The sequence below is a fragment of the Bombus vancouverensis genome, chromosome 13 (assembly GCF_051014615.1).
Source record: "Bombus vancouverensis nearcticus chromosome 13, iyBomVanc1_principal, whole genome shotgun sequence".
Taxonomy (NCBI): Eukaryota; Metazoa; Arthropoda; class Insecta; order Hymenoptera; family Apidae; genus Bombus; species Bombus vancouverensis.
The window spans coordinates 3,410,269-3,426,629 of NC_134923.1; the positions used below are offsets into that span (position 1 = coordinate 3,410,269).

The 16,361-nt window shown below is 29.8% G+C and overlaps 1 protein-coding gene across 8 annotated transcripts in view; it reads left to right on the top strand.

Annotated features, from left to right (window-relative positions):
- The window catches only part of LOC117161860 (octopamine receptor beta-2R), a 194,906-nt gene extending 178,886 nt beyond the window's left edge, over nt 1-16,020 (top strand). For 7 of the 8 annotated variants that reach the window (XM_076623751.1, XM_076623750.1, XM_076623752.1 and 4 more), the window contains one exon: nt 9,794-16,020. In XM_076623751.1, the coding sequence (XP_076479866.1) occupies nt 9,794-9,884 (91 nt within the window). In that variant the 3' untranslated portion in view covers nt 9,885-16,020. The remainder of the gene's footprint in view (nt 1-9,793) is intronic. The other variant, XR_013059890.1, reaches the window with a different exon arrangement.
- Nucleotides 16,021-16,361: the final 341 nt, after the last annotated feature.

Below are 16,361 nucleotides of genomic sequence, written 5' to 3' on the forward strand. Positions count from 1 at the left end.
ACTCAACTTGCTTATCTACGGTACAAGTATTACTGGACTAACTCTTTGTTAAAACGTGGAATATCCACCGAGCGTAAAGACGCTATGTAACTCGCTAATGAGACCTCGCGAGAGAATGACTTTCCGTTACGATGATACTGCAGAGGAAAACTATGATGGGGTGTGTCTAAGGACACGAGATCATCGGATTCGTCGAGAAAAATCTTAGTTCGGAAAGTGAGGGAAATGGACGTTCCTGTTAATTGGTTAATTTCTATGTTGGTGATTCAAGAAGGATACTAACCTGGAAGGAAAAAACAGATTCCCCGTCTCTTTCCGTAGTAGGTTGTAGATTTAATGACTGTTAGAATAAAGACTGTTTGTCCGTTTGAAGGACCTTAATTAACAAAATCTTAAGATTTATAGGGGCTCCTCAAGCTAGCTGAACATGTACTGTTAGAATGCATCGATATCTGGTAATCATCTTGCCCGAAGAATAGGGTCTGTGTGTGGTGAGCCGCGAGACAGAAACCGTTGGAATGTTTACTGTCGAGTGCCGCTACAACTATTTCTTTTAAGGAGAGCTATACAATTACTCTATACCTCTATTAGGTAAGAACGTTCATCCCGTGACTGCGGCTACGTTCAGCGACTTGTTGTCGCCTCAAACCCAAGCTCACTATCACAAATCTCGGACAATTATAATCGAGCTAAATTATAGAGACTAAAATATTGGAGATTTTCCGAAGAATTCCAAAGGAAAGGCCCCGGTGTCCTTTCATCTCTGACATATACATATACGAGTCGCCTTCTGTTTGGTAACGAGATCAATAGTGATTTTATTCTTTGTTGAAAATTACACCCCACGTGTAACTTATTGCATTTAATTGCGTGATTAGGATAATTACAAAAGTATCATGAGATTACACGTTCGTTATTACGCTTCGTGTATAGAGTCTGATTTGTCAACTCGGAGAATATGTATTTTGATATTTAACTCAATTGATTATTTATTGCGTGTTATTGCAGTGCAAGATGACAAAATGAACAATCGTTTCTATTTAATTCTACAATTTCTTTCAAAATGGAGCTTTTTTTATCAAAATATAACTTTGAAAGATAATGAAAAATACCAAAAAATTTTGTTTTGTTTTTTTAATAGTATTTATAATTAGTGTTTTCTCTTTTACATAATATGTGTAGAGTAGTATCTTCGGTATTCGAATTAAGAAGGAATTGATTGAATAAAGAAATGTTTGAATAGTACAAATCATTTGCTATGCGTAATGGGTTATAAATTTGATAATTTGTCTGTAAATATATTTGTATAACATCACGATTCATTGTAATCTTAGTACTACAAGTTTAGATCTACAATTTCTCAAGACAGTTTATTTTTATTGATTTATATTCTTCTTCTCGTAAATTCTCTATATAATCTCGTAAGTTCTTTACCATTCTTTTAATAATAAACCTATTAACTTATAGTGTGTATTTAGATATACTATATTGTATATGTATTGATTATAACTATAATAATATAATAAATATATATGGAGGAATAGATTACATATGAGTGATCCTACAGAAGTGAGAACTATTTGACAGTGATTTTGTCCACAAATTTTTTCATTTAATTTATGAATTGTAATAAGCTTCAGATATGGTAGAGGATATATTGATATTGCTACAAAAACAGACTAAAACTTTTAATAAAAAAAAACTTCATTTTTATCAAAGAATTAGATAAAACATAATTAATTTTCTCAAGGATTATATATAAAATTTCTATATCTAACATCATACATTAATAATTTCCATAATAACTTCCAATCTTGTCCTAATATCGGTCTTGATAATAATCTGCCAGTTAAACTTCTTTTTTTCTTTTTTTTTTTATTTACAAGTACTTTACAATCAATTCTCGCATTGAGAATTTTGAGTAAGTTTCTCTGGCGTGGCGCAGTGACATGGCCAATTATTTATAATAAGTTAATAAACTTATTAACTCATTATAAGTAAGTATAATTTATAAATAAATATAATTTATAAATAATAATATTATAAATACGTAAATATTACTTATTAGAAATATCTAGCTGAATCTGGTGCTTAGGTCTAACGGATAGTGTTTTCTTAGCCTGCGGATCTGGTCCGACCTATTAAGTAATTTAGTAATTAGGGGATTTCGATGTTTGTTAACTCCTTTGGTATATCTACTACTACATTTTGTTATTTCCTCTTTAACTGTGGGTACCTTGAGGTCGCGATGTATTGCTTCGTTGGTAACATACCAGGGTGCATTTATTAGGGATCTTAGTGTTTTCGATTGGAAGCGTTAAAGTATTTCAATGTTAAAATTACTTGCCGTATCCCATAGTTGGATTCCGTAAGTCCAGACAGGTTTTATTATGGTTTTGTAGAGAGTAATTTTGTTCTGCGCGTTTAGGTTGGAACGTCGACCAATGATCCAGTAGAATTTTTTAAGTTTAGCCTTGGGTTGCTTCGATTTGTCTGTGATGTGTTATTTCCATGTTAATCTCCTGTCCAGAGTCATGCCCAGGTATCTGACTGAATCCTTGTTAGGAATTGTTATATTGTTAATGATCACCTGTGGGCAGGTTTGTTTCCACAGCGTAAAGGTTATGTGGATTTGTTTTCGTTAATTTTGAAGCCCCATTTGTGAAACCACTTTTCCATAGAGTCGAGACATCGCTGGAGAGTGGATGATGCGATTATCGGGTCTACGTGAGATGCTAATAGCGCTGTAAATCGGCAGTGTAGATGGAGAACAGCAGGGGGCCAAGGACAATACCTTGGGGTATGCCTGCTTCTATTGGAAATGTTGTGGTTGTGGCGTCTAAGTATTTAACCATGAATTGTCTATTAGTTAGGTAGGACTTAAGGATGGAGTAGTAAGTGTGTGGTAGTATTTTTTTGAGTTTGTATAGAAGCCCTTCATGCCATACTTTGTCGAATGTCCGTTGAATGTCTAGGAATACCGCTGAGCAATATTTTTTCTTTTCTAAATTTTGGCTGATATTATGTGTTATACGATGGATTTGCTCTATTGTCGAATGTTGCTTCCGAAAACCGAATTGATGATCTGACAGTGTTTTCAAGTCCTCTAAGAGTGAAAGGATTGGATTCGTCAGCATCTCGAATAGTTTTAATAAAGTAGGTAGAAGACTAATTGGGCGATAGGAGCTAGTTTCGTGTATTAGTTTACCAGGCTTAGGGATAAGAGTAATCAGTGATATTTTCCATTAGGATAATGTTGAAGGCGAAGAATTGCGTTAAAAATTGATGTGATGAACGCAATCCCTTTTATAAGAAGTTCCTTGATTGCTTTATTACATATTTGGTCATGCCGCGATGCTTTCCTGGGATTTAGGCGACGGATTAATTCTGTAACTTCTACAGAAGTGAAGGGTTCAATAGAAAGGGACATTTGGAAGGGAGAGTGCAGGTATTCAGTTATTTTCGCGGCAGTTTTGGAGAAGTAAGGTTTAAATACGTTAGATAGGTGATTAGCAAACAGGTTGGCTTTTTCTATAGGGCTATGCGCCCAGCCATCTTGCGGATTGCGGATAGGAAGGATTATTTGCGGGGGACGCGTCAGTTTCCTGGAAGCCTTCCATAGTGAATAGTTGGTGTCAGTTGTAGGAGACAGATTGGCGAGATATTTTTGGAAACAGTCATTTTTATAGTTTTTAATGATTTTGGTTAGATTCCTAGTTGCGTTATTTAGTTTGGCGTTTATGCTATTCAAGGGATTTTTGCCTCTTACTGTGGTAAGTCTGCTGCTCCATTGAATATATTTAGGCCAGTTAAACTTGAAAATGAAAACAAAAGTAATTAAACGTAAAACAAAATTAATATTTATTAATCATAAATTACTTAGTTATCAGTCTTGATAAATGTCAGTTAAACTTAAAACAAAAATCATTAAATTTTTAAAACTAACGAATATTTATTCCTTACATACACAAACAAGTGATCAGTCCTGCGTTCTTTATTATAAACTAAAACAAATAAATAGTACATTTTATTTTCTAACCTTTAGGACTAAATTATAACTTTACCTAAATAATGCAAGGCATTCTTTAAATATCTATGTGACATAGATACAATCGACACAGACTTTTATCTTCTAGTGCTCTTAGAATACTTCTAGTCCTCTATCATATTTTTTGACAGGAGACTGAAATCAGGGAACTGAGAATTTTGAGGTTAAATATTAAAAATTCTCGCGCGGTTTACTATTTCATTCATTAAAAAGGAAGTTGAATGCCAATATTATATTTATGTTACGTTAAATAAAATTTAGTAAAAATAGTAATCTTAGAATATAATACGAACCAGGGGACTAAAAAGCTAATTGCAACAGGTGATTGCCAACGATTTTACAATATTAAGTAATCAAAAATGGCCACTTGTGAAGCGATAGAGCAGCACTAATTCGCTTGATTAGTTTTGACTTATTTCACGTGATTTCTTTCTTAATACCACAGATACCGTTTCTTTTAAAAAAATTTCACGGAGAGGGAACAGGGACATAAAAGATTGTAGATGTTTTTTCCAATAAAATGAAGTCAATTAAAGTAAAAGATACATGTGAATGATAAATACGACTATTGTAAAATATATATAAAAAGGAAAGACTAATAAATCATTTGATATTCATGCTCTGGAGATAGATTGTAGAGTAAATTTTGTAGGCATAGAACTTCCATGTAAACATGGCAGGAAACTGAGAACTTCACGCATAAAAGGTAATTTTTTAATATAAATAAATTAATTTGATAATTCTTCATAGCTCGCCTATGAATTTACAGTTGTTATCTTTCTCTGTCATGCAAATATAATGCGTTTTAACGCTTTTAAAAGCTTTCATATGTGAGAGTCACAGAAAATCTGCATTTCTGTAAAATCACCCACATGTATATAATTATAATATATATAATATATTATATACTTACTCATATATAATTATATTTTTATCTCAATAAAAGTTAGCATTCGTTTTTCCAAAAGCATCTACTTTTTATTAATCCCAAAATGAAAAACAAACATAAAATCTTCGGAATTCAACATTTTGACGCGTTTGATTACTGATGTTGATATACCGTCACTCATAAATATCACAAGAGAGTTAATAAACCATAAGCTTAAATTATCTTCTGAAAAGATATTGGTACTAATGTATTTTAACTCTTTAGTATATATACCACTACATATTTTTACTGTTTATAAACATTATTACTTGTATTAAGTTCGAAACTCTTTCTATTAGTTTTATATTTCAGAAATGGAAGAATCTGGAAACAAAGAGATTGCCCAATAATAAACTGATTCTCCAAAATTTGATAATTACAAACGTCGACGTGGAATGATATGTTTATATGCTTTTGTGCAGTACACATATGTGTAAATATATATGTATCTACAGAGACTACAAAAAGTATTTGTAAACCATTATACATATATATTTACATATCATTTTTATATTAATTAATTAGCTCCATTAAATTATAATTAAGCTATATTAAATTCTATATTATTTAGTAGTACTTTTATATAACTACAAAAAATTGATATTGCGAAAATGAAATGTAGGATCTGCTAAAGAAATGCTTCATTAAAAAGCAAAGGCGTGCGCAAGTACTTTTTTATAACCACTTTATAATGACTCTACACTTTTTAAATCACGTAAAAATGTAATTTTCTCTATTTATTAGGGATATACTAGTATCGGTTAAACCGACTGTCAGATTACTTTTATGGTCGACGACTAGCTGGCAAAAAAGGCCGATTAATCGGCCCTAAATTTTTAGTATATTTCTTGTAGTAATAATTTACCATATTTATTGATAACTCGATAAGTCATAGAAAAAAAAATACAATGTTCTGTCTTTACTGGCATTAACATAATTTTTATATTTTTTAATACGTAGTATACTTACTTATAGGCACATATTTATGTGTAGCATAATTATTACATAAAAGATTAAAAATAATAATGAGTATTTATTGAAATAAATTAAATAAGTACCAATTAATTAGGTACTTTGGTCATTATTTCTTCATTTTATCGTAACAAGTACTTTTTAAAACGAAGAAACAAGCCATAATAAAATAACCATAGTAAAAAATGTTCGAAAATTTTTTCTTTGGGCGCGTAACACTAAACAATCATAAACTTGACGAGTTTTGTAGTGTTATTTGAAAATAATCGGTAAAGACAAGTAGTCGGCCGATAAGCCAGCTTCTTGAAAGCTGATCATTCGATTAGTCGGTTAGTCGGCCAAAATTCTACTCGATACATCTCTGCTATTCATATAATTATGAAATAAGACCAAGTTGCATAAACTAAAAATATTTCCAAATTATAATATATAATCTAAAATAGTAAAACGAAAGGAATATTGACTAAAAGTGCTGCCTTCAAACAGAAAGTTTCTTTAATATAGACGGGCTACCCCGTTTCTAAGAAGAGCAGTCTCGTCGATGTCTCACCCTTTTTTAACTATTCATCCGGATTATTTAGAGCTTGGAAATCACTACAGAAATCTTCAACACCGTTCAAGTCAAAGGGCCGCCATAAAATGGGATGATTAGATGCGGCCAGGGAAGAAAGAGAAGGACATTACTTTTAATTTCGTGCGGTGAAAGTAGGACGAGTTGAGAACCGGATGCTCGACTTTTTCACACGAATGCGAGCGTAACTCAAGGAACGCGTACTTTTTCCTATCTAGCGCATCTCTCTAACCCTCTCCTAAAGTGAATTTTCTCGAAACAAGAAAAGGAAAAGAGAAATGAGGACAGCCTCGAGCTTTTTCGAGCATTAAAGGCTCGATTACGAAATTTTTGCTTGATATTTTAATAACCTTGAAACGAACGCACGATTTCAGCGTTGCATTTCTGTGTATTCTTCGAATTTTATTTTTCTGTTTTGTCCTTACTCTCGATGAAGCATTTTTATCTATTCTTATTTTAGATTATATTTGTTCCAAACATACTATTAATAATTAATAGACTATAATAATTAATAGACTATAATAATATAATTAATAGCGGATGTTTATACATTTACGGAGGATTTAAAGATAGAGAACTGTATAACATTTACATAATTTGTTATAATATTTGATGGATGAAACAAATTTTTCTATAGTTAACATTGCTTTTAACTGTATTCATGAAAATACGAATTTACATAAATATCCGCGGTCTAGTAATTAGATTGTTTAAAACAATTTCGATCTACAGTTTAAAACAAGTGATGAAAGAAAAGAATACTTGTATAGAAATGGTTTTTCTTGGCCGGTTCCTTATCATCAATTTCATTTAATACCAATTCTGCTTTTTTGAATGAACTGGTTTTGTTAAATGTTATGCAGATAGATATACTTCGTGTACTTAATGTATTTGAAAGTTTAAACTTCTAACTAAATTAGATTTAGTTTTATATAAATAAAATTTAATGTATTCGTTCGATTTTTATTTCCATAAAAGTAATATTTAGAAGTTTCTACGCAGTGCTAATGCTAAATTTGTTTAACACGTGTAATTTCTTACGTCAAACCATTTTTAATACTGGCAACCTTGAAAATATCTTCCTAAAAATATGTTTGAAACTGTAATAGTAGATCTTTTTCATTCACGTTATATAATGATTTAGCATTTTGCATCAGTCACGATACTACAGCATTGAATAGCCAATTCTGATTTAAATAAGTGTTAATGGAATCATAATCAAAAAGATAGATTATTATTTACAAATTGACATTATTGAATAGTATTAAATACTGTTAAGATAACCGAATTAAAACAGGTGCTTCGGTGTAAAATTAATGAAACGATATTAATGATAAAATATTTACGGCTAATACTTCATTAGGTTCTAACGACCATTGAAAATTCGACTGTAAAGCAACTGCAGTATAAAATGAATTATTCGGGAGCTGCGCATAACGCGAACACATATCAGCAATTTGCATTGGCGGAAGTAGATCGCGTTTGAGTCCAACATTGTTAGAATTGTAAAATCTTCCTTCTAACTAAATTGTATCTTCTTTTAAGGTTATGATATAAAGAGGTAATAATTATAAAAGTACTAGATGTTATATAAATGAATCGATTAGAAGTTAATACAATCTCTAAATATATTTGATTAAATTTAATTTAGAGTTAGTAATTAAAGACATAACGATCGGTAATGTAAATAAAGAACAAATAAGACGAGTCGAATATTATCAAACCTATCATTTTATCACTCAATGTTACTACATAAATATACGTATAATCAGGACAAATTAAATTAGATAGAATCAAGTTAATGTAATGAAACATATTCGTATATATAAAAAGACAACAAATGATAATTTTCATAATTTATACTAATTTAAAGCATTAATGCTGTGATGTGTCTTTTTGTATGACATGTGCATAATTTGTATGCTATTCAAATTTGTAAATGAAATCACACAGCCAAATTTAAATAACAAACATAACTATAACATCTATAATTATACATATATTATATTTGTATATTACATATATTTAATATTTATATCTTATATACATTATAGGAATAGTTTCATAATATTGTAATGAAAGTATAAATACATAATGCAATTAACATTATCAATTTATATACCTAGTTGACAATAATGATAGATCATAATAATAATTGAATTCGTTTCACATATGAATGTGATAATTGAGTATAGTGAATTCGGATAATGCATCGATATAATTTTGAAGATGCAAAAATTACAGAGCGAAAGCAATGTGATATATGCATGTATGTGTATGTATGTGTAATAACTTACAATATTTTCCTCCTTCTAGAATAACATGTTTTCTTTTCTTTGCAAATGTTTCTATATGCGCATAAAAGTTCCAGCTCTCAAAAATGTATTTTAGAAAAGAATATCATTTTTCTTCAAAATATTTATACAATATTCTCTTATGAAATTAAAGAATAGTTAATATAGAATGGAACTTATAGATATAGTTAATAATATATGAAGACGACAGATAAAATGTATTATATAATTTTCTTTGTGGAAATTTCCTAATTTTTATGTTATTTGGTGGTTGAATGAAGTGCTTTAATACAGTAGTACTTCATCTATTTGAACTTGTTGGGAAACAAACAACTTATATAATTGGAATTTATACAATAGGAGCTCACCAATTTTGCCGACTACCTAATATTTTGCCGTCACATAATAGGGGTTCATATTCAAATAACTAAATTCAGCCAGTAAAAATTCAGTTAATCGAGCATTAACTAAAATTCCAACAAATGAAGTACTATTGTATGATATAATTAAAAAAGAGGAGAACAGTCATTTAGGCCTGAAGATATAAAATTAAACGATAAATCTACAAAGTTTTGTATACAACAATTATGGAAAACTGTCAACAAATAAAAAAGGATTTATGCAATAATTTACAGGCTAATAATATTAATAGTTCATAGATTTTTGTTATATGAAGTATTAGCTACAATTTTATGTAAAATTTATCTACTAAGTTAGTTCAGTCATGTAAGAGGAAAACTGAGATTGGTTAACAACTCCTATATAAAAAGCGAAAAATATAACATTTTCCCCTGTGGTCTTCATATAAATTTAGTCTGTGTCACAAAGAAACAAAAAGAACAACTAAAATCCTCTTGATTCCGTCAACCCAAAATCCTAAACAATAATACTTGCAAACAAACTATCCCAAACCTGGAACCGCATGAACATCGTCGAAGCGAACAAAACGTATTGGTGCCACTGTCTTTTTTTGCTTGCAGGTACGACGACCGCACTAAGAGCATATACTCGGAGACGTACATAAAGCACATTGACCGACGAAGATCGAGCGAGTACGGTAGCAGCCTCTGAGAGGAGAGCGAGTTTATACTGTGAACTGCATCCGTAATGGAAAACAAAAAGAAGAAAACAAAAAGACACGCATAGATACGTACACACCCACCTAATTATACATCCGCATTGTCGCCTACACATGCAACAAATAAAACGACGCGTATAATCGTCGACTATATACGTAACGTGTAGCCTGCATCGAGAGATTCTTCGCCATCTTGCCAACAATTCACGGAAGACGAATCTCATCAAGTAACTCGCGTTTTTAAACATATTTGGTTACCTCGCGTGCTTACGGTTTCAACACAGTGCTCGTATATTAAATCATGTGCATTTTGGATTGCTTGGTAATGGATAAAAGACTTTTCAAAGGTTTGCTTTAAGCCCGGTGCACGCATGTTTATTCAGTCAGTTGAAGAAACATTCAAAGATATATTCACAAAAGAGACATTTGTATGTAATAAATCTGGCAAGGATTATGGGAATGGATAATCAAAAACGTGAATCAAACACGGTCAATCAGCAATTAGCAATGGTGCGTATACACCGCCGGCCATAAGTATTAAGACATCAACTGATATTTAGTACAAATTCTAAATATTTTGTTATAGATCTATTATTTTATTCATATTATGTGTGCCCTCTAATATAAAGTAGAATAATATTTGATAGAGCTTTTCAATAGATATACTGACATAGGTGTCCTATATATAGTAATTAATATTATTATAGCTGATATTTGTGGCTGGCAGTATATATTATCATTTTTAAACCTTAAAGTTTCCTATGAAACTATTTATTGAAACGTTAACATATTTATATTTTAGCCACATCTTAGGTTCCATTATTTTCTAATTTACCTCAAAATTTGTCATATATGAGAATATGCCGAAGCCATGCAGAAAATAGTAGTCAGTTCCTTCGAAAGAGTCACAATAACACAGATACCGTTTGAAACATCGAAACCTCAAAACTTCCTAAAAAAGTAATGATAGAGGAAGAAACTAAATTCAAATATTTATCACGCCAGAAAGGAGACATTATTATACAAGACGGCTGAAGAAACCGGTAGCACGCGTGGCCAGAGAACACAGAGGCACGAAGATCATATACCATCGCGAAACGATCACAGAGATGCACACTGAGGGCAGATAAAAGCGCGGTAATCGCGTAGGTCACATCGCATTGCCAATACTATCGATACTATTGTACTTTTAAGCGACATTCTAGCGAAAAGAAAGGCACGCGTATCACGCTGGAATCGATCGATCGATAGATCAGGGAACGATCTTGGAGAAACTTACAAGAAACCATGTTTTGAAAGGCATGCAAGAAAGAAAGAACGAAGATTTTCTTCAAAAAGATGTCTTGTCGATTCGTTAAGCTCCTCAAGACATCTTCGCCTAACTTTTTTTTCAATTCTTAAAAAAACTCTGTGTCGTATTGGGTGGCCAAGTGTGCTGTTCGATTCGTAGATAACTCGAATTCCACTTGAAATCGTTTGTCAATATGATTGAAGAAGTTACAAGAAAGATAAATTATAAAGAATAATGAATTATCGAAGCTTCGAAGCAAGTAAATGTTTATTAATGTAATGGATTTGATTGGCAGCTCGAGAGTTAATATGTAATATATTTAGATAACCAATGAAGTCGACTACGCGGTTTTATAACCATTTATTCGAAGACGAAGTGAATAGAATCGTTTTTAATAGTGAGAGCTCGCTGTGCCTGATGTTAGGCGGTCGATAATGAGATTCAAGGTTCGATGTTAAGTAATAGTCGACTTTAGTGTCGTTTCTGACCTATATTCGAAGAAAAGACAAAAGAAATGAACAGTGTAGTCTTTGTTATTTTTAATGCAATTAGTATTATTGCTCACCGATAATGTTATTACATGACACGTTGCATGACATGATCCCGACGTTTCAACGGTATTGCGTATTTTCTTTTTCTTAAAAGAAAATTATGATGTGATATATAATTCCAAAGTGATCGTCGTTATTGTTATCGTTATTGTTTGATTAGTGCTATTCATCGTCGAAAAGCTATTTATTTTGTTGTTTACGCTTTGGAAAGGCGCCGTGTTTTAAAATCGTTGGTAGTAGATGATCGAGATAATGTTGGTAACCGATAACATCGGAAAAATTGTTTTTTAATTCTTTTCTGTATTTTATTGTATATTTTATCGTTCATTGTTGTTATGATATTTTATGTAGAGAATTTATAACATGTTGCGAAGATTTTTATAGATTTTGTGATATTTTTATTTTTTCTTCATTTTATAGTTGAAATATGTCTTCCTTCGAAGAAAGTATAATGGCTGCTTTTAAAATTAAAATGCAATACAGAAATAATTATAGCTCGTTAAACTTTCCCGTCGATTATTTATTTAATCTTATTCGAAAAAAATATTGACCTGTTTAATTATGTGTATATTGGACTTAACAATCAAATTTCTGCAATAGCATCTGTATAATCGGACCATGAATGCAATTCGTTTTAATGTTAGTTCAAATAACGAATATTTATGTACAAAAAATATATATTTTTTATCGTCGCAAATTTTATTTGAATATTAAGTATTATGTAGATAATTAATTAGATGATGTGATTATAGTCTTTGTTTTTCTGTCAGGAGTATTTATTTATTTTTCTTGTACGGTTAATAATATTTGTTTAGCTCCTAGTCATCTCAAAAATAGCAACAGCACAATTTTACAATTATATTAAACTATCAAAATATTCACACATTCGAAAATAATAAAATTTCCATTCGGCGAATCTAACGATTTATGTTTCAAGACGTTTAGGATAAAACATGAATAGGATTTAAAAGATTAGTAATAATAATAAACATATGACCATCTATTGGTAAACCAAAGCAGCGAAATCCTATAAACGTTTAATAAAACTCTAAATATTTAATAAAAGGCAAACAAATTGCGCTTTATCCAGAATAAATTCACCAATAACATAATGCCATTTCAATTCGAACATTTTGATATTATAAAACATTAATATTTAACTCTCTGTGATCAATATTTCCTGTTAATTTTAAAAGAATAAGAGTTTATCAATATCTAAATAGATCAAATCGTTATGTTATAAACATTCGAATCTTAATAAAATTTTCGTTTCTCGAAATTTTCGAGAAGAATGGCCCAACTTTTACGCAGGACGTAAAACGAGTCACAAATCAATTAAAAAGCCATTCCCTGTTGTGGACTGAATAATTCACACTGTAAATTAGCGAAGGCACCCTGAAATCCCCACGCGAAATTCTGCATCTACGCCATTTCGATGTACCGAAAAACAGTTTGAATAAGGAATCTTGAACGATTAAATTGATAGTAAAGTGTGCCATTTAATCGATAGAAAAAGGTCGATTTGAAATTATCGAAAGCTCGTACTAACATAATCAAAGGAGCTTTTAAAAATAAAGATAAAGTCGAGAGATATTGTACAATGCAATAACTTTTTTTATTAGAGTATGGTTAGGTAAGATTTCATTATATTTTAATTCGTCGATGTGCGTGTCCTTTAGTTGTTAATTGATATTAACTCATTGTCAGTGGAATATTTCGTTTAATTTATGCTTCGTTAATAGTCACGTCGATTGATCAGCAATAAATCAAAGTCTGATAATCTTATCTATGATATTGTATGACTTTTTTGTCTTTTGTCTCTTCTAATGTTTCTTCCTTTTTTTTTTTTTTTTTAATTTTGATTCATCGTTTCTCTGTGATAGAATTCGCGTATTAACGTCCGCTGTAAATAATTTGTAAATATATGTACATCGTTTCAGTAACGCGATAATCGATAGCCAGAAAAAAGCTTTTCTCTCATATAAACGACTAGTGTTTAGTTTGTAAAAAAAATGGGCTACGTGTCAACAATTGCATATGTAAAATAAACCAGCGATGAACAATGTGTCGGAAGAAAATTCTGTATCTAATATTAATTCACGAATTTAGTACGTTGAAATGCGTTTTCGTTTATTTTTTGTTATGGAGTTAATGCTCCAGGTATGATTATTTCTCAATTGTAAGATCGCGAGATAATTTAATTTTATTTCATGTATGAATTTATAATAAGTTGTCGTTTTTTTATAATGTTTCGATGTATTAAGAAAACTTTGTTACTTTGCTTCTTGTTAGTTTTGTTAATCTTGGAAACAATTAAAGTTAATAAAAAGAAGTAGGAAATTTATTATAATATTTAATATTTAATTTTAATTTAATATTATATAATATTTAAATATTTGCGTTATGAACGAAGTTTCAATTTGTTTTATTAAGTACTTTTAATTTGATAATTTACATGCTCATGTTGCATTTTTTGTAAATTTTGATGACCATTTGTTTCTAAAATATCTGCAAGGTTTAATATTAAAGAAAAATTTGCTGCATACCTATGCATACATATCTCACATGTACGTGAAATCATTTTTAGTGAAGAAAAGAAAAAATGTGTTCTGAAAAAATACGTTCTGGAACCTTTTTATAGTTTCATATTCATTTCTTGTATTAGCCTGCCAAAAATAAAACTTGATTATATTTCAATTGTCAAATATTGTTTTCCTTCTTTTTATTAAAGTAATATACTATGTATTTTACGAACTAATCTAAATAGGATAATATTAATATTACAAGTAATATAATTAAATTTAATCCTTTTTAATTAATTTCAATTCGTAACAAATATATGTCAACGCGCATCATATATTTTATGATAAAAATATAAAGTTTAAATGAATGAAATGTTGACAATTTTAATGATATACAGCTCATTATTAAAATAAATTAACTAAAAAGAAAATAATTGTTCATAAGGATTTGAACAATTTTAATTAATTATTAAATTAATAAATAAAATGAACATTCTGTTATTATTTCTGTTATAATCAGAATACAGTTCTTTTATTCGACAATGTTAATAGCAATCTTTATTCCGTAAAAATTGCAGGAGTTTAATCAATTCTACTTCTATGAAGAATTAAAATCGCAGTTGAATGAGACACACAGATATTTAAAAGTAATATGAAACGGAATATAAAAATAGCCTTACTTCCATAAAATAATAAAGCGATTTGGAGAACGCCTCGCAAATATGCATTAATTAATGATTAACTCCCTTATTAGTGAAATTTATAAAAAGAGAGAGATTGCCTCAATACAATCATTTAAATGTTTAATTAATTACCTATTCATCGATCTCCATTTTCGTAAAAGACTCGCGAGATAAAGGAAACGAAAAGGATAAAAGAACATTATACAATTTTTTATATATTTTGAAACCTGCTAAAAAATTGTTTAATTCGCAGTAATAAAATACTCGACGAATCTAATTTCTCAAAGAAATAAATTTTTTGGTAACTTGATTATTATTGTTCTTTTTTTAATCATAAATTTGAAATAAACAAAATTTTATTAAAAATTTTGATATAGTTTGTTACTCAAGTCTTGGTGGTTTATATTCTTTCATTTATGATAATAAAACACACGACAAATGTAACTTTTTTTAGCATTCTCCTTTCTAGCAATTCTTGCAAGCACTCATTTTGTTCATCAATTAAAATACAAGAATTTTTATTTATAAATTTAGTATAATAAAACGTCTGGTTATTTAAAATTTTAATATGATTTGTTTCTCTTATTTTTAAAACCTTTCTCCTGAAATTTATTTTGCCTGAAATCGTGGTGCGTATAATAAGCTTACAGCGATTCCTTGTTTAATACATATTAATGAAACGGGTGACAAAAACGGGTACCCTTACGGATCAAACAATCAAGTTCGCTGACTGGCTTCATAAACGAATAGACGCAATACGACGTCGTCTTTTATGAGCTCTTTACGACTGTATATTGCACATTTTATACCAGTTATTGGACAAAATTTACACTGTAGTATTTCATATGATTACTGATTGACCGGAAAGAAAGAAAAGATTTGCAAGTCGTGTTTGTTGAATATTTGGATCGAAACTATTTTGGTCTGAAATTAACGACTAACCAGTTGAAGTGTGATTTCGTGTATATAAAACAAATATATCTATATTTTTTAATTATTCATATATCTCTCTGTTCATTAATTGAAGTTTTCAGTTTTACAGATTTGAAAATTTCTTTCAAATTTTACTTAATTTCAAACGAAATAACCGATATTCTCTAGACGGTAAAGTCTTAATTTTCCATTTACTTTCTGTTATATCATAATTTTTCCGATATATTATATATCTTTTTTTAAATTAAGTAAAGATTTGTTTAGAACGACTAAATGTTTGAAAAAATTAATCTAAAGTTTTCAGTACCTAATATATAAATATTTTATGAAAAAATTATTTTAAAAATTTTTAATTCTATTTCAAAATTTTAGTTCTATGATAATTTTCCCAATTTTTATAATCGAAAGGACAACGAATGTATACTTGCAAGTTTTTATAAATTCCTTTTAGTTTAACATTTGAATTAAAAAAGCTCGAAAAATTAGTCGA